At 32.8% G+C, this 23,322-nt stretch overlaps 2 protein-coding genes across 2 annotated transcripts; one reads left to right on the forward strand and one right to left on the reverse strand.

Annotated features, from left to right (window-relative positions):
- The first annotated feature begins 772 nt into the window (after positions 1–772).
- On the forward strand, positions 773–4,167 carry LOC134727865 (uncharacterized). Its single transcript, XM_063592260.1, has 4 exons — positions 773–1,037; positions 1,957–2,091; positions 2,552–2,741; positions 3,978–4,167. Exons 1-4 carry the CDS (start codon positions 773–775, stop codon positions 4,165–4,167), a joined length of 780 nt encoding a protein of 259 aa, XP_063448330.1.
- Positions 4,168–4,812: 645 nt separating this feature from the next.
- On the reverse strand, positions 4,813–8,276 carry LOC134727866 (putative nuclease HARBI1). The gene is made up of 5 exons (XM_063592261.1): positions 8,003–8,276; positions 7,576–7,860; positions 6,951–7,021; positions 6,044–6,256; positions 4,813–5,036 (listed from the first exon to the last, which is right to left on the reverse strand). The coding sequence occupies exons 1-5, from the start codon at positions 8,274–8,276 to the stop codon at positions 4,839–4,841; spliced, it is 1,041 nt and encodes a 346-aa protein (XP_063448331.1). The 3' UTR covers positions 4,813–4,838.
- Between the last annotated feature and the right edge of the window lie 15,046 nt (positions 8,277–23,322).

The following is a 23,322-nucleotide window of genomic DNA, read 5'->3' on the forward strand; positions in this document are numbered from 1 at the left end:
TACGTTGCGGTGGGACTATCAATATCTACTCGTATCCGTCTGTACGTACGTCCGTCCAAACGACCCAAAGTTGGTTTCCATTCTCGTACTTTAGTTTTCCTCCACTAAATTGCATTTAACTTATACACAATGCTTATAACGAGAAAACACAGATCAACTCTGAATTTTGATGGCGTCACTTTAACCGTTTAAGATGTATGCCCCTTTAGAAATGGAAAAATAGACTGAATGTTTTATTGTTGTTCTCTTAATTAAGTTAGCTTCAACCAAATGTTATGAAACTTTTAAGCAATGCTCAATAACACAAAATACAGATAGAGTTTTAATTGTGAAGAGTCACTTTGATTGGTCTAGAGATATGCTCCTTGCAAATGGAAGAATTGATAAATTTTTGTTTCTGGGCCCAGTTGTTCAAAAGTGTCGTTAAATTTAATGATGATTAAGCCTAACTAGTCGTTAAATCTTAACGCAGTCGCTAACTAATCAATGCGTTAAATATTGTTGTTTAAAAAATGTTAACGACAATGTTAGTTAACGCAGTGTTAAAATTTAACGATGTGATTAAAAAAATAAAATTCCCACAATTCTTTGTAAAATTAAACTTCCTGTATTAATCGACATGGCTGCAAATGTGTCTGTAAAAACTTCAAGAGACAGAAAACTAAATTTCACAGCAGTTGAGAGCAATTTAATAAGTGAGCTGGCTACAACACGTCTATAATTACTCCATGGGAAGCATTCCCCAGAGGTTACCAATGCCAAAAAACAGGAAATGTGGAAGGAAATTACATCCAAGGTGAATGCATTGGGGGTGTGTCTCAGGACAGAGACAGAGGTTCGAAACCGCTGGAGAAACCTGACCCGTGGGGCCAAGCAAAAGTTTACAACAGTACAGAAGGAAAGAGCACAAACTGGTGGTGGTCCTCCTCCAACCCAGCCTTCCCAAGCAGAGAAAAACATTATAAATTGCATGAAAGACACTGCCTCTTTCCGTGGGGCTCCCGGTGGTCAGGAAACTGTAATTGAGGGACCAGAAGGTAATATATGTTTAAAATGTTTTCAAATTACTGTAATAATGCTTTTAAAACAGTCTTTTCATTCCGAAATTTACAAGACACATTTTAATCAAAAGGCTATTTATCGTCTGCAATGTTTACAAATACAGGGGGAATCCCAAATTGTGACCCTGACCTTCGAAATAAAAATAGATGCATTTTTATCGTTACAATATTGAGTTGTAGACTGTGACATTTTCAATGACAGTCTTGTGTGCTTTCTTGAATCATTCCTATAAGCTAAATGCTCTGCAGTTTGTGTCAAAATCTCACCTTATGAAGCTTATTTGTTTACAATTCATGATTCTATCTGCAACTTGGCTGTCCTTGGCGCCGAACACAAGCCGCTTATGTCATCGCAAAATATTAATGGGGGTGTTTAAGGGTAAATTTTGTACGACGTTTTTTTTTGTATTTGATATGCATCAATTTGTGAGTTCTCTAATATGACATTCAATCGTGAATTTTGCTTTTATGCATTAAATTATTTCTTGCTCATCATGAAATGCGTTTCTTTTAACATTCTCCGGTTAAGATAACCCATCTCCTTTTATCCCCCTTATTCCTGTTAATTTCGGTATCGGGATCGTTCGCCCTAATAATATGTTCGCCCCGTGTCTGTTCGCTCATCGAGTCCGTTCGCCCTACTTTGGAAAAATAAATATAATCAGAGGATTTTATTTGCCTATTTTTAAGTTTACTAATTTTTGCATAAAAACAGTTTCTCATGTAATATGTAATATTTCCTTCAGGTAGGCCCTCCTCCTTAGTAAAAAAAGCAAAAGAGATGAAGGGTCAAATTGAAGGATATCTTCAGAATTACCAGCCATTAAAATCATTGCCAAAAGTTGGAGATAGCCTGTTGAATGATTATGTTGACAAAACTAAAGGCATCTCTGAGGAAGAGAGAGAGATGAATTAACTTCATATCTCAGCTTGAAACACAAAGACATTTTCAATTTATCAGTCAGTTCTGACATTCCATCTATGATGCACAACACCATATCCTTCATAATCCATCATTCAGGACACAAAGGTACAACTATTGTCACCCCTAAATATCTACATATCTTACCATGATAAAATATTCATATTTTGTCCTCGTCTACCGAATTCTCCCTTTTGAATGCCCATATACGGTTTTCTTCAGAATGCAAAATAATGGGGGAAAAAATAAAGACAAAAATTGACAAAAAAATGTCAAGAACAAGAACCAGAAAATGACCTAGACAATTCATAAATAAAAAAAACATCCAGACCATCAAGGTTTTATTTTACGATCACGGTGATACTGATGCAAATATCTTTGATTTAAATACTGTGTACTTGTTGAAACTATCTTAGATAAAAAGTTGGCTTTTGCTTACAATAAAATACAATTTTAAGAGTTGAAAAAATAGTGGGAATTAAAAAAAATAAGAGTGAACGAATAAAATTGAATAAATGATTTTAAGACTTATGTAGTTTGTTCTAATGAGTACTTATAACTATTTCAGACCAATTACAACACACATCACAGTCCAGTGTGGATGTGCAATCCAGTACCGTGAATGAGGAGATGGAGGAAGTATGGAGAAATCGCCTGGACTTTCATTTTAATGCCATCAGTGATGCCTCAATTCCTGCAGCAGCCCCAGTGACAGTTGTTCACGAGATGGTACAGAACAGGACTGACCTGACTGTTAGGTATACTGTAAACTCTAAGTAATGAAAATGAGAATGGAAATGGGGAATGTGTCAAAGAGACATCAACCCGACCATAGAAAAAAACAACAACAGAAGGTCACCAACATGTCTTCAATGTAGCCAGAAATTCCCACACACGGAGGCGTTATTCAGTTGGCCCATAAACAATATATACTAGTTCAGTGATAATGAACACCATACTAATTTCCAAAAATTAATATATAGTGGCATTTAAGTAAATATGGGTTTTGTTTTGTTTTTGTCTATTCTTCATCTATTTGCCATTTTTATATTATCTTATTTGTACCAGCATTAATCCTTTATAGCATATAATGTTTAAGAATAATATGTGTATATCCTAAAATATTCAGTCTCCCAGGAAAATACATGTTAAACTGACCTCATTGTTGCAGAGGCGGATTTAGGGGGGCAGGGGGCCCACCAACACCACCCCCCCCCCCCCATTTGGGGAAAAAAATTGGTTGCTTATATAGGGAATCACTGAAGCGTGACTGAAGTGGGCCCCCTCTTAGGTCAGTCAGTGGGCCCCCACTTATGAAAATTCCTGGATCCGCCATTGTGTTGGTACTATAGATCATCTATTTATGAAGAATTGTTGTTATATCTCGCCCAATCGTACATAAAACATATTCACAATAAGCACAAGGCACTCCAACATAAAAGGAAAAGTGGTCCTTGACCTAAAGCATCAATCGTTTCAATTTTTAAGGCAGCAACCATTTGATTTTCGGGGGGGGGCTATGGTTTTTTTTTCTGTACAAACTTTTTTTTTAGCGAGAAACTGAAAACAAGTTTTTTCTTTCAATTTTAGCATAACATATATTGGCAGCTGAGGGTGAAACAAACAATTATTTTTTCTCAGGGTCCAAAACAAATTATTTTTTCACCAAAAACTTAAATTATAGTAAGTGGTAGTTATGTTCCCAGATTGAGTTTCGTTTCATTACAAAGTTATAAGTTGAATCATATTATTACAACAACGTAAGCAAGTTTATGAAGCCTTAACAGATCTGGGGTGGGGGAGATGGGGGTGGGATGGGGGGGGGTATTTCCTTCCTATCTAAAGCGGTAGGAGTGTATCGCAAAACAGGGTTGCTTTTTCATGCACTGCTGGTTACACAGGTTCCCTTTTTATGTCCTGCTTGTTAGAAAAGTGTCGCTTTTTAGAGCCCTGCTGGTGAATACTATTTTATGTTTCATCTCCTTGTTTTCTAGATCTGATGAACAGGAGCCACCACAAAAGAAACCCAAGAAGAAGACGGCTGATGATGTATACAGTCAGCAGTGTCAAGTTTTGGAGAGAAAACTGATTAAAACCAACCTCCAAATTCAGTTATATGAAAGACTTCACAGCAAGCTTGATGACAATCTTACTACAGGGTTGCTGTCTTTCTTGGATCAGTAGAATATAAAGATTCTATTTCTAATGTTAACCTGTTGTTCTCTCTTTGTTTTGTTTATCTTAAATATATATTATATATATAAATATGTTGACTCTTTGTCTGGTTGATTTTTTTATTTTCCACTGGTAACACAATTATAAACAGTAGTGCCCACACTAATAGGATCAAGTGCTTTCTGAGGCTTATTAACATTGAATGTATGCAGAAAGTCTTAAAGATACAATTATAACTACAAATATCACAAAAACTGAATAAATGACTATACGGTATATGTTTTATTCCTAGGTGAGGTCAGGTGAACCATGTTTTAGCGGCCTTCAGCTGTTATCTGCTCTATTGTCGGGTTGTTGTCTCTTTGACATATTTCCCCTTTTTAATTCTCAATTTTACTTATTGATATGAAACCTAGCAATAATTCAATAGACCAAATACTGTCTTACCATGCTTACCTATGAATAATAATTGAAAATTTCACATGACAGACAAAAAAACTTAACTGCCATCGCTGAACCATGAAAAAGAGGTCGATGACAAAAGTCATAAGACAGATTGAAACTCTGTAATCTAAAGTGCCTGTACATACAATTTATGTGGGAAGCATAACTTCTACCTCTAGAAAAATAAAGAGTAACAAAATAATGTGGAAAGGTAATTAAGAATTTAATGTGTGAATTTAATTGGTGAAGTACATCTGAGTGATGTGATCCCTAATTCTCCTTCCATCATTGGCTCCATTGTACACTGCGTCTACATTAGGCATCTCCTCTTCTTGATCTTCTGGCAGGTCAGGCTCATTCATACACAAAGCTTTATTGTGCAGAATGGCACAAGCCATGATAATACTACATGCCTTTTCAGGTTTCATACGAATCTATAAAATAAAGTTAAAAAAAATTATTAAAATTTATTAAAAAAAATATGAACTTATGACATTAGTAGTCTTATTAAAACTCTTCCATAATCTTTGTTGAGCGTTTTGTTTCATGTTTGTCAAGTGTTGCTGTTATTAATTTTTTTTTAAATTTTCTATAGATAAGAATTTTGGGCCCTTAACAGCTTGCTGTTTACTTTTATACAAGGCTCTGTCTTGAAGGACGAATAATTGACAAAAATTCTTAACTTTCTATACAGTGGCAGATCTAGAAATTTTCAGAAGGGGGGGTCCACTTACTCACTAAGAGTGGTAACGCTTCAGTGATTTGGTATACAATCATCCATTTTTTTCCAGAAATGGGCCCAATTTTTAAATCAGCCTCTGTTATACATTGTGACATGTTTGCAGAGTTGTCTTCTTGGCACTTATATCACATTTGCTTATTCATATAGTCTAATTATATACATGCATTTTTTTGTTGAAATTTCAGTTCTTATTTTTTTTGACACTGTATAATGAAACAAATTATTCTTTATTTAGAATTGAACATGTTAAGTCATAAAGGGTATTCATAAACCTGCTTTTTTTTAGTAAAAAAAAAACATTACCACTTCTCCGTCCATCCAGTAGTAACACAGCAACCATTTGATTTTCTGGGAGGGGGGGGGGGGTTATGGTTTTTTTTCTCTGCCATTTTTTTTTTCGCCTTTGGGGAAGAATGTTCAATTTAATTTTTTTCGGCGACTAGTCGAAAGCACTTTTTTTCATTCAATGTTAGCATTACATATAGTGGCAGCTGAGGGTGTAACAAACTATTTTTTTTCTCAGGGTCAAAAACAAATTATTTTTTTCTCTAAAAACTGGAAACAAACTTTTTTTCACCCAAAAAAACCATAGCTACTCCACCCCCACCCCCCCCCCCCCCCCCCCCCCCAGAAAATCAAATGGTTGCTGCCTTTAATACTTGTTCCCTAACTTTAATATTTTTTAAATTAGATTAATACCTCTGAATGAAGTACATGAAAACGCCTTTTCCATCTCCCAAATGTCCTTTCTATTACACATCTTGTTCTTGCATGATGCTTGTTAAACCTTGTCTGGTCTTCATTTGCAGGACGGGCATAAGGCGTCATGATGAATGGGCGGCATGGATATCCACTATCCCCAAGTAAGATGCCACTTTCCCAATTAGGTGTTCTTTCCATGTGTGTACATACCTAACAATGAAATTAGAATATGTAAAACACAACTATGTTTCCACAGGACAAATTGTTATGTAAATTAATGGATGATAGAAATAAAAATATTTAAAGAATAGTCAATATATAAAAAAAGAGGATGTGGTATGAATTCCAATGAGACAACTCTCTACAAGAGACCAAAATAACACAGAGATTAACATCTACAGGTCACTGCACGGCCTTCAACAGTGAGAAAATTCCATATAGAATATTCTATTCATTGCCTATATGTTATCTATTAAAGATACAAGGGCAATAAATAAAACAATTTATATGTCTCTTAATTAAAGGATTCAAATAATGAAATGTTATTGAATTGCCAATATAAATAATTGTTCTAAAACTCTTTTAAAAATTAATTACTCAGATTTTGAAACGCATCAAAAGTATTGATTATAAAGTGTACAATATAAACTTCATAAAAATCTGGCAATATTTGTACACATAATTAAGGGCCCTTATAAATGTTGTAATATTCCATATATTTAATCCTTTTTTTCCAAAAGGCATAACTGATTGAAAATAATTCATCAGCACTAATTTTTCAACTTGTTAAGACACATTAAATTTTTAACTTGTTCAAGACACATTATTTTTTTAATAAAGATTATGCATAAATTTATTGTGAACGATAACAATAAAAAATTAATGGAAGGAAGATTTGATTTACCTGTGAAGTTCTAAAGATGTGTGCATCATGTGCATTTCCTGGCCATGATGTGTTGATATTTGTAAATTTTCCTGTAAAAGAGAACAGTGAAAATAGTGAATTCTTTATAGAGCACATGAAATTCTCAACTAGCAAATTTAGTTAAACCAAAAAAAATAGGACATGTTTTCTTTTCCAAATTACAAAGTTCATACAATATCCCAACAAACAACACATGCAATCTAACTTACAAAATTGCTACTAATTAAATATGATTAAGAACAAATAGGGAAACATGAATATAAAAAAAAAGTACTTGGTAGGATAGAGCCAGTACAAAGAGGGATAACTCTATTTATCTTAAATTAAATTGTCATGGATAAAAAACACATCTGCAACTTAGTTTAAGAGACAGTCCCACTTAATATGCTATAGAATTGCAAATTCTTTTGAACACATGAAAACTATTATCAATATACCAGCACTCGTATTTATGCATATATCTTGTATTTTGAATGGTTCAGGTATGCAATGGTTCAAATAAGGTACGAGCTGTCAAGGTACGAGTTTTGCAAGGAACTGGTTGACTTGCTTCCCTTTAATTTTTGTTTTTGCTGTAAGGGACATTACACTTTTGTAAACATACCATCTGCATCACACACAGCCTGCACATTGATGCTGTGGTAACCTTTCCTGTTGACATAGGATGCCTCATCAATGGTAGGTGCCTGGATACGTATGTGCGTCCCATCAATGGCTCCAATAACATTGGGAAACCCTCCAATTCTGTAATTGCCAGCCTTTATCTTGTTTTTTTCTGCGTCGCTTCTTGGCCATTTAACGAACTCGTTCTGCCTCTTACACAATGCAGCCGTAGTGTCCTGTACAACTCTTGACACTGTGCCTTTGTCCAACCCTTTAAAAGGAGATTTTTTATTTTATTAAAACCATGATGACTAAATAAGAAATTGGCAACAAAGATATCGACGGTAAATTCGATAATATATTATCAACACTAAAAACAAATAACTGAATGAATACAAATATAATTATAAAACCAATTAAATTCTTACCAAGTGTGTCTCCAACAACTTGAAGAAAACTTCCACTGGCCAAAAATCTTAGGGTAACCATGACTTGCTGTTCCACAGTGAGTGCATGGTTTCTGTGTGTCCCTCTCTGTAAGTCATCTCTTACAAGGTCCGAGATAACCATGATACTTTGTCGGCTGAATCTGTATCTTGCCTTTAACTCCTCATCACTAAACTCTACAGAAAAGCCATCCCTATTGCGAAAATGTCGTGGTCTTCTTTGTGGTGGAACATTGAACAATGCTAGGCCAGCCATGTTTAACGCAGTCGTTAGCATTTAATCATGGGTAAATAAGTGATTAAAGTTAGCGAGGTTTTAACACAAAAGTTAACGATAATATTTTTAAACAACACTTAACATTATCGTTAAATTATAACGACACGTTAACGACACTTTAACGACATCGTTAGCCTAACGACACTTTTGAACAACTGGGCCCTGATCTCTAACTAAGTTTGACCCAATCGAATTTAAGAAACTTGTAGACAGCACTTATTACCACAAAGCTCAGATCAAGTACAAATTTTGGTAGCATCACTTTTACCATTCTTCAGTTGTTCCTTTATCATTTTACACGATATGCATGCAAGCAGGGGCATAGCCTGTGTTCAATTGATACATTTTCCATTTCTTTTGGTATAAACTACGAAGTTAATTAAATCGACAGTAATCACTTGTTGTAGATATTGACATGTTTAGTAAAGAAAGGCGGCTGTTGTTTACCGCTGTTCGAAATTCATAAATCGATAGACAAAAAACAAATCCGAGTTACAAAGTAAAACAGAAGGAAACACAGCAAATATAAGAGAACTACGACACAACAGAAACACAACATTAAAATGTAACACACACAGACACGATCTATAAATTGCCACTTCTCTGACTAACAGTAACAATTGGTAAACTGAAGTTCTTCTCTTTGGTTGATTGATTGGGAAAATTTGTTGTTTGTCTTTTACTAACAACTCTCTCTGTGGTGCATTGCTTGCATGAGCAAACAACCCGAAGATATGTCTTGAGACAACGGCTATTCTACCTCAGAAATGGATATTCTAAGATGTCTAAGGCAGTACTTTAATGAATGTTTTGTTCTTTATTGTCTTCAACTCCGTTCTTTGCCTGGTCTTTTTATCTTTATTTTATTCGGTCGTCACTGGTGAGTCTTTTTTAGACGAAAAGCGCGTCTGTCGCAAACACGTTATTCCAATTCTGGTATTTATAAACAGTTAATTAACAACTGATGTGTCGAGGCCACTGCTTGTGGAGTTTTTTCCCCCAAGTGTGTCACCAGCCCAGTAGTCAGCACTTCTGTGCTGACATGAATTATCATCCATATGGTCATTATTATAAAAAATACTGTTATATTTCATTATTTTGATATTGAGTACTTGGTCCTCAATGCTCTCCGAATTCGGACTTTATTCGGTCTTTTTATCTGTTTCATTCAATGCGTCACTGGTGAGTGATTATAGACGAAACCCGCGTCCGGCGCACATAAAAAAATCAAATATTGCTATCTATGATGAGTGCTTTTATACAACCACTGTGTAGATGCCATTGCTGGTTGAGATTTTATTCCCCGACAGTATCACCAGCACAGTAGTTCTTCTGTTTTGACAAAAGTTATAATTGATCATTAATATGAATCTAAATTTATGAAATACTACGGCTTTCTACCTCGGAAATAGATAACCATAAACAAAGAAGATGTAGTATGATTTTCAATGAGACAACTCTCTACAATAGACTAATATTTCACAGAAATTAATATTTATAGGTCACCGTAAGGCCTTCAACAATGAACATACCGTATCATCAGTTATAAAAGGCCCCGAAATGACAATGTAAAACAACTCAAACGAGAAAACTAACGGCCTTATTTATTACAAAAATATAACGAAAACAAATATGTAACACATAACCAAACGACAACCAATAATTTAGTGTCCCTACTTGAGACAGGCACATACAAACATACATAACGTGGTGGTGTTAAATATAGCTGTATTTGTCAAAACTTTTATGAACTTTTGATCGTCAATCCACCTCAATTTCGTAATTTATTTCAATTTTATATTTCTTTTTTATTCGAGCGTCACTGATGAGAAGACGAAACTCGCGTCTGACGCAAATACAAAAGTTCAATCTGAGTATTTTTTTTCATTTTCGAAAGGAAATTGTTGTTTGTATTGATTTGCGATGACAACTTATTCTTATATTGATAGCATTTGCATTTTTGTAAGCAGACCCTTCTTGGAAAGAAGTTACGTCTTTTGAAATGTTTGCGGGTTTGAATAGACATATTATATCAGAAACTTCCATGAGTATTGCCATCAGTCTGTTGAAGCTGTGTAACCTGTTGGTGGTTTATATTTCAATGTAAAATGACTACAATTGCAGGTAGTGTGATAAAAATAAAAAATTTCAACAGTTTTAATTTGGTGATATCACTGAGCTAGGATTATACAAAATACCTGCATCTATCAGCAAAATGTCAAATAACTAAAAAAAAACATCCACGGAAAGTACTTAATCAAATAGCCAAATCAAAAGCTCAAACAAATCCAATGAATAGAAAACAAGCTTTTCTAATTTTCAAAAAAGGGGAAATCGATATAATTCCCTCAAACTGGCGGTCTTTTTAAAAGATAAAAATTCAAACAAATCATGTTTTATTTAAACGATGAATGGGCATGGTGATTACAATAATTGTATCAGTATCTTAAATATTAATCTGATAAATTAAACATTCATTTTCCATGACGTGTTTGGTCTTCTTATTCCAACGTCTGTTTTTTTTTTGTGTATGGTTTAGAAAAAAGGGTTTTATTCTAGAAGTATTACAGAAAGCGGCCATTATTTTAAACTTACACCTTTTGCTAGCCAACAGATGTCTTCTTATTTGATAACTCCAATGTTTAAAAGCATGTCGATAATGCTTTTCAAGACAAACACAGGCTGACATCAATCTCAGAACAATATAGAAGGCATCAATTCTGTCCCATAAGATTAACTGTTCTCAATGAATATTTTTTGTCTTATAACCAACTCAAAATCAAAATGATACGAGAGTGTGCACAATGGTGGAGGTTAAATGGCACGACATGACACATATGGATAAAAAACAAATGGAAACATTATGCTTTATTTATAACAAATCATTTAAGGGAAATAACTACAATAAGAACAAGTTAAAACCCGCTTAAGTCATCAGATTGATACAATCACAAAAAACAAACTTTAAACAAACGTACAAACAGATTATGACAGGGACTGTATAAATACTTCACAATATAGACATAAAGAACAGATATATAAGATCTTGCAGGTACTAATAGCTAGTACAAATAAAATAGAAATTTAAGAGTAACATATCAATCATCATTCATCCAATTTCCAACATCTAATGGACTTAGATAAGTTTTGTATCTTGATGCAGTGGTGGAATCGTATGAAAAGTCCCAATTATGCAAGATGATTTCTCATGGTTTCTTTTGATATAATTAAAATGGAACAATACGGAATATAACAATACCCAATTTTATTGACCAAAAAAACGAAAGCGTCATACCAGCGTTCATTTACAATCGACGCTTTTCTGGTTCATCCTTCATTAGAAACTTTAAAGGCGAATGTTTAAAAGCAAGCAATATATAAGGGGGCGACATATACGAAATGTTTTGTTTTTCAAAATCATAATCCGATAACAGACTGACATTGTACAGACAAAAAAGCATGTATGAGCGCTGTACAGTAAAAAGTTCTCAATTACCGCCACGTTCAATTGATAATGTGTTAATCATTACGTACAAACAAACAAAACAAAGAAAACACCTGGCCGAAATAAGTAATCAAAGGTACCAGGCTTTTAATTGTATACGCCAGACGCTTGTTTCGTCTACAAACTCAGCAGAGACGCTCAGATAAAAAAAAAGATGGAAAGCCAAAACAAGAACAAAGTTGAAGAGCATTGAGAACAAAAAAATCTAAAACGTTGGGCCAAAAACGGCTATGTCAGCTATGTCTGGGATCAGAAAATCCTCAGTATTTCGATAATTCATACTTTTGCAAACGGTAAATTTATAAAAATGACCAAATACTTGATATTCATGTCAACACCAAAGTGAGGACTATCGAAAACAAACATATATCAGTATTTTTTAAAAGTCTGATATTAACAGGACAATATGACAGAAAAATCAAAAAATCAATATATCGCAAGGAATTGTAATTGTTTCGGACGTATTGATTATAAAGGCGAGTAAACACAAAAGCGTCTTCAAGTATAAAAAAAGAAGATGTGGTATGATTGCCAATGAGACAACTATCCACAAAAGACAAGGTTTATTATGCTTTACTAGAGTCTAAGAAATACAAAAAGACGTCGGCAAGTGACGACTGTGTGGGCCTATTGTTACGTCATAATGGCGGTAAAAAGTTAAGCAAATAAAAGAGTATAAAATACTAGACTGAAACTAATAACTAATTCACAAAGGTTTCTTTAATTAGCACCTCCTCATCATAACATCACCTATTGTATTTTCTGCTCAAACATTCTATAACCAAACCATTTTGATGATCTTTGGTAAATGACTATATTATTAATAGCTTCACAAGTGTCAATATTCGTTTTAATATCAAAGATCGACCACTGGAAAGCTAAATTCCTAACGTGTGAAGAAAAATTCAAATATGGATTTAGCAGTGGTTATTAACGGATCTTACATGCATTTGTTTTGATTTTAGAATCAGTTAATTTAAAAGACAATAAAATTTTCTTGGATCGTGTCTAGCTTTCCAGGTTTGGTTAATAAAATTATCTTAAAAATCTAAAAAATTGCTACACACATAGGCATAGAAACAAAAATGTACCTTTTATTTGTCTAAACTTGATGGAATCGCATAGATTTTAAAATGAACGAGACTTGGTACTCATGGTGTGCCAAAAATATAAACATACTCGAAAAGCAACGATACAGTTCAATGCTATTGAAACACAAAAATGAAAACAAATCTTTATAAAGTTCGACGTAAGAATGTCTCGTTATTTGCAATGAATACATACTCGTTCAAAATGAAACACTAGGAATTGTACCCAGTTCAATTTGATTGACAAAAAAATTAAACAACAATTTATAAACTCTGACATAAAAGTGTCTTGTGGTTTTCAACATATTGAATATATACAGGAACAAAATGGAATAGGACCCAATTCAAGTCTATTGACATCCAAAAGTGAAAACATAACTTTATACAATTCGATATAATAGTGTCTCGTTATGTGTAATTAATACATAAACAATCAAAATGGAATAACAATGAATAGGTACTATCCCAATTATACTCACAAAATAATTTAAACAACAGTTATAAACTCTGACATAAGAAGTTTCTCCTGATTGAAATGCATACATACTCATAGAATAGGAATAAAATGGAACAGAACCCAATTCTAGTCTATTGACACATAAAAATGAAACCAAAACTTTATAAAGTTCGACATAAGAGTGTCTCCTGATTTGAATTGAATACATAATCATCAAGATGGAAGAATAAGAAATAACACCCAATCCAAATCAAATGACACAAAAAAAAACAGTTTATGATATCGGACACATGAAATGTCACATGATGTGCTATGAAGACATACTCATAAAACAGGACAATGCAGAATATGATCCAATCCAATTCTATTACCACACTCCTGATTTGCAATGAATACATAATAAATCAAAATGGAAGGATAAGAAATAACATTAAATCCAATTCAATTGACACAAAAAATAAAACAACAGTTTATTATATCGAACACAGAAAATGTCACATGATGTGCTATGAATACATACCAATAAAACGGGACGATGAAGAATACGATCCAATCCAATTCTATTACCACACAAAAATGAAAGCAAAACTTTTTTAACTTAGACTTAATAGGGGCGCCTGATTTGCAATAAATACATCATAACTCAAAGTTAAACAATAAGGAATAATACCCAATCAAATTCTATTGACACAAAATAAAACAACAGTTTATAAAATCGGACACATATAGAGTCACATTAGGAACAATGAAAACAAACTAAATCATAATGGAACATCAAGAAATACAACAACATCGGAAATTTCACTGATATAAAAGAAAAACTAAATGTTTTAAACTGTAAGCGTCCAAAAGACCCTTTCTGGATTATCCTTCATTTGGGACATTCAAAAAAGGAGATGTAAAAATCAGGTATGTATAGAGGGGCGAATAGATACCACAGCGATTTAAAAACTCACAAGTCGAAACAAACTTTAAACGGATATGTTCCTTACGTCGTAACTACAATCCCCTTCCCTTTCATGAATTTGACAAAAAATGTTTGACCTACCGAATTAGACTATTTACCGGATTTGTAATCACATAAGCAACACGACGGGTGCCGCATGTGGAGCAGGATCTGCTTACCCTTCCGGAGCACCTGAGATCACCCCTAGTTTCTGATTGGGTTCGTGTTGTTTATTCTTTAGTTTTCTATGTTGCGTGTTGTTTACTATTGTTTTTCTGTTTGTCTTTTTCATTTTTAGCCATGGCGTTGTCAGTTTGTTTTAAATTTATGAGTTTGACTGTCACTTTTTTTAATATAAGCAGCATATTTAGGTGCAGTACAGTACTGGATCGACCAGATATTTAAGTGAATTTATGTGATTACTGTGTACAATCACTTGTGACACTGTAAACCAACATAGCTGAAATATAAGTCTTATCTAAATTCGTAATATGAAACAATTATTGCTACATGTTGTTGATTCGTTGTATTAATATTTAGGTAATGGTTTTGGCTGCTTTCGTTTGATGTAGGATTGCAATCACTTGTGACACTGTAAACACACATACAATGTAGCTGAAAGGTAAAAACACAAAAATACTGAACTCCGAGGAAATTCAAAAAGGAAAATCAAAAATCAAAAGGCAAAATCAAAAGTCCAAACACATCAAACGAATGGATAACAACTGTCATATTCCTGACTTGGTACGTCATATAGAAATTCGTAATATCAAAAAATTATGGCGACATGTTGTTGATTCTTTGTTATTATTATTTTAGTAATGTTTTTGGCTACCTTTCTAACCATAAAAAATAATAAAGTTGTACTGATGTTCTACCTCAGGAATAGATAACCTTAACTGTAGCTGCCAAAATTTAACGAATTATTGGTGATCAATGCTCTTCAACTTGGATCATTATTTTGGCATTTTATTCATTTTTCATTCCACCGTCTATGATGAATCTTTTGTAAACAAAACTCGCGTCCTGCTCAAATACAAAATTTAAATCCTGGTATTTATGAGTTTATGAGTTTATTGATATTCAAAATCTAAATAGTTGCAACTAGATTTTATCCTTAGTCATCTGTTTAAATTACAAATACAGAAAGAAGTCAAAGGTTTCCTTCATTAGCACCACATTGTCATAACAATAGATATAGTATTTTCAGCACAAAAATTCACAATTCAAATATCATTGATGACCATTCGTAAATGGCAATACTATTCGTAGATGTAGAAGTGTTAGAATTATTTTTATAATAAAGTGTCGACCACTGGATAGGTGTGACGAAAAGTTAAATATGGATTTAGCAATGCTTTATAAACGATTCTCACCTGAACGATTAAATCATTCTATCTGAAGTAATCTTCAAATTTCTGTCGCTAATTTGTACCTTATTATTTATACAACATGGGTTTACTGAATTTATTGAGAAGAATGATGAAAAAGCTAAAGAGACAAAATATGTACTCCAGAAAACCACTATCTGAAAGGAAAGTATCAATCTTGAATAGCGTTATCGATGTTAATTTTGATGAAGCAATAATGTTAATGAAGACAGAACGCTGTTTAAATTTTGAGGACACTTTAAAAACAACTGTTCTAATGCATGCTTGTCAAGCAAAGGCAAATGAGAAAGATATCATGCGATTGGTAAAACATTTACTGGATAAAGGGGCTTATATCCAAGTGCAAAATGTATTTGGAAAGACAGCGTTGGATTATGCAAAAGATAATGGACTTAAACAGGTGGAAACATTACTTGGCAAAACTGTTTATGGTGACTTTGTCGAGGATTTGTCATGGCTTCTTTGATATATGAGAACAATGGAAGAGCATTGGAATACCAAAATACCTACAGATGTCGGAAACGCTCAGCATACCAAAGACTCGTCAGAACTACATGCAGCTGACAAAAGAATCAATGACTATTATTTTTTAATTGGGTCTCTGTTAATGAGATAGTAAAGACTTGAATTGTATGTTCAATAATCGGATGCAATAAATATCAAGTACAATGATTTATGTGTTTTTTTACTGATATAGGGGAACAAGCTTTTTATAACAGAAATTAATACAAAAAGTTATGGCATGTCTTTATAAGGTGTTTTTGTATGATGTTATTTATAATTTGCTGATATTTTGATGCAAGATCGATATATATCATTTTGTGGTGCTTTGGCAACTTGAACATGTAGTGTGGTGACGTATTTTATTTTATTTTTAATGGCTTAACTTTGTTGTCTTTTGTTAGATAAACAACAATAAATGCGAAATTTATCATTCTTCATTACCCTTCTTGAAAACTATTTTGATTAACTATTAAAATAAAATAAAAAGGGACATTCAAAGTTGGTCACATGTACAGGAATATGTATGATAAGGCCATAACATGTCCCCTTTTTTGGCTTAAATTTCAAATTAAAATCAATGGTCAATATAACTTCTCATACGGCAATAAGACTACTTGATGAAGTGTGTGTTTCTTCTGTTTGCTTTTTAGATTAAGAATATTTTTCACACTTATTTGTTAAGCATTTATAACTTGTCTCCATATATTAATGATTGTTTATCTTACAATCGTTCCTTTTAAATGTTTAAATTAAACGATTTATCCTATAGGTACTTACATTAAGCCTTGCGACAACCAATATTCAAACCACAAACACAAGTGTTGCAATTTCTCTATGACATGCAAAGAGCTATGCAATCTCTTTAAATATGTCATCGGATTTAGTGTTCCATTATGATCGGACGTTGCTGCAAATAATTGCATGTAAAAAACAAAATGCATACTCTTCTTTGAAAAGTTTCATACTGCCTGTAAACTTAGGTGACCATTGTTTTGAACCGCAGTCACCTTCGATGTTTCGTTTTTGTGACGGACAAGAGCATTTTGGTGGTGTTAATATTTATTATGTCTTACATCTTATATGTCACAGCGGTCAAACAGAAGGTACATCAAAATGTATACATTGACAATAATAAACAAAATTCCCTTAACTCTTGAATTATGATTTAATGAATTACAAAAATACAATGACAACATGGAGAACTAAACCGCATAAACCAATACAATACAATCAGAGACAAAACTTTTACATTGTTTGTGTATACTGACAAAGATACATACAAGTACCAGCTAAAATGACATAAAAGTATGATACCATAAACTTTATTATCGGTTGTTATAAATTATAAGTACAATGCATCAACATCAACAACAGGAATATGACATTTGTTATCAAATAGTTTGTTTTCTATGTATGTTGGTGTTTGTTTTTGTTGCACTTGAGTGTTTCTGTTTTGGGGTTGGGTTTGTTTTGGGCTTTTTTACTCTAATACATATAGTTGATATGTTTCCTTAGTTTTGGTGTGTAACCCGGATTTGGTTTTTTTTCAAATAATTTATGACTTTATAACACCGGTATACTAATGTTGCAATTATTTTTATCATTATTTTTTTTGAAAACACATAGTGTGCATTTGTAGTCTCCTGGTTCCTGTCGCAAATGGATGGACGTGTAAAACAACTTTTCTGTGGAAAGACCTTTTGATTTTTTTCTGAATATTTGGTCTTTCCATTTTTCTGTGGAAAGACCTATTGGTTTTCATTCTGATTATTGTTCTTCTTCCGCCACTTTTATTTCTTTCGTTTTTCGCAAGATGTTGATTAGATGTTGGTAACATGATAAAGCCATATTGTATTTACCAACTGTTGTTTGACATATGACCTTGAAAAATATTAACCGGAAGTAATATTCAGTAAACAGGAAAGTAACCCTTTTTAGTTCTTTTTTCGTGTAAAAAAAAACCTAGACACTTTTTTTTTATACCCATGCATGCACTTATCATTTGAGACTAAACGTTACTTGTCGTAATCCGGAAATACCTTATAACTCCTTTTTTACAGAAAAAAGTACATAGAAACCATATACTTTTGAAATCAGTGTGAACAAAGCTATCATGTTAAACCGGAAGTGACATTTTTAAAACCGATAGATGCCAACTATCTTTCTTATTTCAGGCAAAAAATTAGAAAAACAATTATTGACTGAATCAATAGGACCTTAAAGTTAACCAGAAGTAGTTTCTCGTCAATTATTCAAAAATAAATGTGGAAAGACCTTCAATTGTTCTCTGAACGATTGTTTTTACCTAAAAAAATTCTGCCACTTTTATTTCTATTGTATCGATTTCTGTTTGCAAGATATCGCTCAATGTTTAGTATATGATATGCGTCTTTGAAATTGACACTTCGTCACCGAATACTTTTCTTTGTAAGAGTTTATTCCACTGTTTCCTTGTAAGTGCATCTCCTCTGTATAGGTAAAATTGACCAATAATTTGTTTACCTATTTGCTCGTTATATCCTCAGGGTGATTTGTCTGAGGCGATACGGAGACTCCATTTGAGTGTTATTTCCCATTCTGTATTTGACTCAAGAGGAACATTATAATGTTTAGCATAAATGTTTAATGTAACAGATTTAACCTTTGATAATCTTGGGTCCTATGTGCAATAAAATGAATGTCAGGTCAAGGTCAAAGATTAAAGATCAACGTTAACATCATATCTCTAAATTTTATTTTTTCTTATTTATTATCTTTTTTGTCATTTCAAAATATATAAAGAACCAGTGCAACATGTTTGCCTGATTGTAATGAAGATATGATACATTTGGTCTGAAACAATCAAATGTCATCTTATAGGAATAAGTGTCCCTGAAATTGTTGGATTTAAGATTAATTTATAAAATAATCAAACTGAATACATAATAAAGCCATAGACAATTTTGCAAACTGTTGGTTAGCATGAACATAATTTTTTTTAACCGAAAGTGACTTTGAGCAAACTGGTGGTAGCCATTTTTGCATTTAATTCATCAAAAATTACCTAAAAACTATCTTGTATTAAAGATACATAAACCAATCATATAAGACATTAATCGGAAGTAACTTTTATCTCCCTCATTCACGCAAAGGTACATATAAACCATATATTTGTTTTCAATCGGTGTGCAATAAGCTTACATATTTTACCAGAAGTGATTTTTTATAAAAGGTAAAATCATCTCCTTGTACATGTTGTATTTCAGGCAAAAATATATTTGATTAAATCAGTATGAAGATACCTATGATTTCACGACAAAAGTAATTTTGAGCTAACTAGAAGTATTTTCTCAAGAATCATTTTAAACTTTCAATTATCTCTGTTAAAATTGTTTTTATACAGTTATTTCAATTTTTCTCCAAAACAAAAGACCACATGCAAGTCATGTGATCTTCGGAAACTACGTGTCCAATTAATCTCAACATTTACAGCCAACAGGGTATACGTGTATTACATTTTCTTAAACATCTTAAAACAACGTCGGGCAGCAACTATTAAAGAAATGTCGTTGCGGGAACAAATTTAAATTCTTGTCGGAAAACATGGACCAAAATATTGTGTCTGTTATAACACTAAAACACCATGTTCAAATGATCCTAAACTTTGCAGCTTCCAGGGAAAACATGTTTTCAATCTACGAATCACAAAAGTGCAGCTACCTCTCAGGAACTTTCGTACAGACAAAAATGCATTACAAGTTGCTTCCGAGAGCTCCGATAATATCAGTGAAAAACTACAATATAATGTCTGCTCCTATATTAAAATACAAATCTGTATTACAAATTGCTGCTAAAAAAATGTACATTGTGTGAAAAAGAACACAGGATCGATTAAATCAAAAGCATGCAGTGCTCGTGAAAACATCAATTACCTACATTGACAAAGGAAATATGTTATAAATTATTTCGTTGATATACAAGTTGTCTTTTTCAACATTTAACCTAAAACGAAATGGATATGCAAAGTTTTCGTTAAGTTGAATACACATCGTGAGGTCACAATATGACGCTCGAGGTGCGCACGTGACCTGAAAGAGAATAAAAACTGTCTATTCTAAATAAAGAAACTAAACGAAATCATTAACGTCGACCTCTGTATGAAAGAGTCGATTTGGTTTCCACACCTTTTTTTATTTGATGTTTTCATTAAACCTGTTTCTTTCTTTTACTTCTGTATTTTCTTTTTTCTTTTGTTTTCTCTCTCTCACCTAGTCAAGTGAACAAATGACTGGTAGATTTTAAGACATTCATTGAAGAAATAAAAGATAGTGTGCCAAAGTAACTGTTTATTGAGACTGGATGACGATCTGAAATTTGTTAGTCTTATCATCTAAAATAGAATTATCCCCCTTTTACTTCTAACCAACAATTGAAGACTATGTTGTTTGCTTAACATTGATTGTAAAGTGTTTCACCACCTTTTCGAAGGAAAACACATTGAAAAATGAAAATAATATAGTATAGTTTTATTTGTTATTTCATTTGCCAATCTTTTGTTTAAAACAGTTTATACATAAGAAATTGCATGAACCAAGTAAGGAATATGACCGTTGTCATCCATTGAATTGAAGTGTTTGAGCTTTTGATTTTATTTGTATTTTTGCTTTGGGAATTCCCGTTTAGAATTTTCCTCGAAATTTGAAATTTGTGTTATTTTACTTTTTAACGAGCAAACAATTGAAGTGAACAGAAGAGATAAATCGTATGATTTTATTATCGGAATAGCGTGCTTATAGGTGACTGCCCATAACAGGAAGAAATTAATTTACTTAGTAACACTCACTAAGTATTACTTTGCTGAATAACAAATCAGAAAAGGTTTTTCAAATTACACAACGAAATCGAAGTTGAATTCAATAAAATTGAAGGAAGAATATATCTAATGTTTTTTAGAGCGCTGTCAGGTAGAAACCCCATGTTCTTATATAATAACCATTGTATTGTTCTTGACCTTCAAAGCTACGGAAATACCTTACATAAATGTCACTTGCAAACGTCAATAAGAATATATCCATAAAAATTGTTTGATGAAAAATTTGAATATGTTAAAAAGTTACGCAAGTTATATAAGGATTATATTATTTACATGCTCTTGTCTAAAGATCCTTTTACTCAGACTTTATTTTCAAATGTAAATTGTGTTTGTGACTTCTGCGTTCTTGTGTGCCTTCTCTATTCAAAAAATGCACAAGGCAATGCATCAACTTCAGTTATTTTCCTTTTGTCATTGTAATATCATACATTTGACTTCAAATTTTGAGAAGTACTTCCTTATTTTGATTATGAAACCAGAGAATCAGCTGTGTAAGACTAGAAAAATGTGGGATTTAAGCGATCGATTGTTATCGACAGATTGAATTATAAAAGTGATCTACTGATATATTTTCATTTGCTTAGTGGAATCTTCAAAATGAGTATTGTAGAGAAAATGTGTTCAGTCTACCTGTGTTTGCTCCTGTCTGACTTTGTTCTCAGTAAGTATTAATTATTGATTTCAGTATAAATATCTAAAAATACAGGAATTGAATCTTTTCAAAATTGAAACACTTATTTTTAAACATATAAAAGATAACTCGGAATTTTAAAAGTATTTCACCATATACACTCTCCTTTAAACAATTTTAAAATAAATAATCTCATCATATATACCAGGATTAATTTTTGTATTTCCTCCAAGCGCCCGTTTAATCTTCTTTCGTCTTAGTAACTCCGTAGCAATAATGTATATAAGTAAGAATATTTAAAAGATTAATTATCAAATAATTAAAAAAAAAAAATAGGTACGTATAAATTTATGAATTTAACATGACGTCCTTACAACTCGTAGAGTACTCACCCGTCGTAAAATATAAATATAGTGCCTGGGTTGTTCAGGTCGTCTTCCTACGTCATATGCGTTTTTATAATGAGGTACCCGACGTCTTGAACGATGACGTAAGAATTTAAGCATTTTACGGGGAAATTCACGCTTGTGAAAATGAAATTGATCACAACAAGGAAACGTAAACAAACGATGTTAAAATCTGGTAAAGGCCTTTTTATTTTATACATAAAAGACATATAAATAAAATTCTTTTCTAAATTCATCCAAAACTATCTAAATATAAAAGAAAAGAAGATGCGGTATGGTTGCCAATGAGACAACTATCCACAAAAGACCAAAATGACACAAACATTAACAACTATTGGTAACCTTATGGCCTTCAACAATGAGCAAAGCCCATACCGCATAGTCAGCGTAAAACAATTCAAACGAGAAAACTAACGGCCTTATTTAAGTAAAAAAATTAACGAAAAAGAAATGTGTAGCACATAAACAAACGACAAGCACTCATTTACAGGCTCCTGACTTGGGACAGGCACATACATAAATATTGTGGCGGGGTTAAACATCTTCCCAACCTTCCCCTAACCTGGGACAGTGGTAAAATAGTACAACATAAGGACGTACTATAAAATCAGTAGAAAAAGGTTTAACTCATCAGATAGACAAAAAATAAGTACGTTATTGTAAATAGTTTAAGCATGTCACTAATTCAGTTTGCTCCGTTCTTTTACGCCAATTTAATAGTGCGTTAATTTATGGAAACTGCGAATATTTGCCTCCACCTAGAGCACTTCGAACGAAATGAATTGCCAAATGTGTCCTATTCCCTTTATTACTATAGTAGGTGCTCAGTATCGAAAAAGTCGCCTAGTTAACGAGTTTAATGAAACGGATAACACACGGCTAAAAATATATGCAAACTATTGTAAAACCATTATTTTTCTAATTTAGTAGTTTCTTAGGGTATCCAATGATCCTACACCATACAGGCCATCTTCAACAATACAATAATTGCTTTCTGTGTTATTTATTGAGAAGGCGAAGCTTCTTTCTTTGAGAGAAGCTCTACTGTGATAGTCGAGTTTGGTATATTTTTAACCCGTTATTGATAGGATTTGAAACTCCTCTGCCCGGAATATGGCACAAATTCATAGTCCTGTTAAACTATGCCCATCAATCCCTACCCGAAGTAAAATATAATACAATTGGATAAGTGTGTTTTATGTCAGGGTTTTTCTACCAAATTGCTTATATATATATCAATACGC

Source organism: Mytilus trossulus, chromosome 8 (genome assembly GCF_036588685.1).
Source record: "Mytilus trossulus isolate FHL-02 chromosome 8, PNRI_Mtr1.1.1.hap1, whole genome shotgun sequence".
Taxonomy (NCBI): domain Eukaryota; kingdom Metazoa; phylum Mollusca; class Bivalvia; order Mytilida; family Mytilidae; genus Mytilus; species Mytilus trossulus.

Coding starts and splice junctions, on each gene's coding strand:
- LOC134727866 (XM_063592261.1), bottom strand. CDS start 8,276: ATGGCTGGCCTAGCATTGTTCAATGTTCCACCACAAAGAAGACCACGA. Junction 7,861..8,002: donor AGTTGTTGGAGACACACTTG/GTAAGAATTTAA, acceptor AATAAAATAAAA/AATCTCCTTTTAAAGGGTTG. Junction 5,037..6,043: donor TTCATGTACTTCATTCAGAG/GTATTAATCTAA, acceptor TTTATTTTATAG/ATTCGTATGAAACCTGAAAA.
- LOC134727865 (XM_063592260.1), top strand. CDS start 773: ATGTGGAAGGAAATTACATCCAAGGTGAATGCATTGGGGGTGTGTCTC. Junction 2,092..2,551: donor CCATCATTCAGGACACAAAG/GTACAACTATTG, acceptor TAACTATTTCAG/ACCAATTACAACACACATCA. Junction 2,742..3,977: donor AGGACTGACCTGACTGTTAG/GTATACTGTAAA, acceptor CTTGTTTTCTAG/ATCTGATGAACAGGAGCCAC.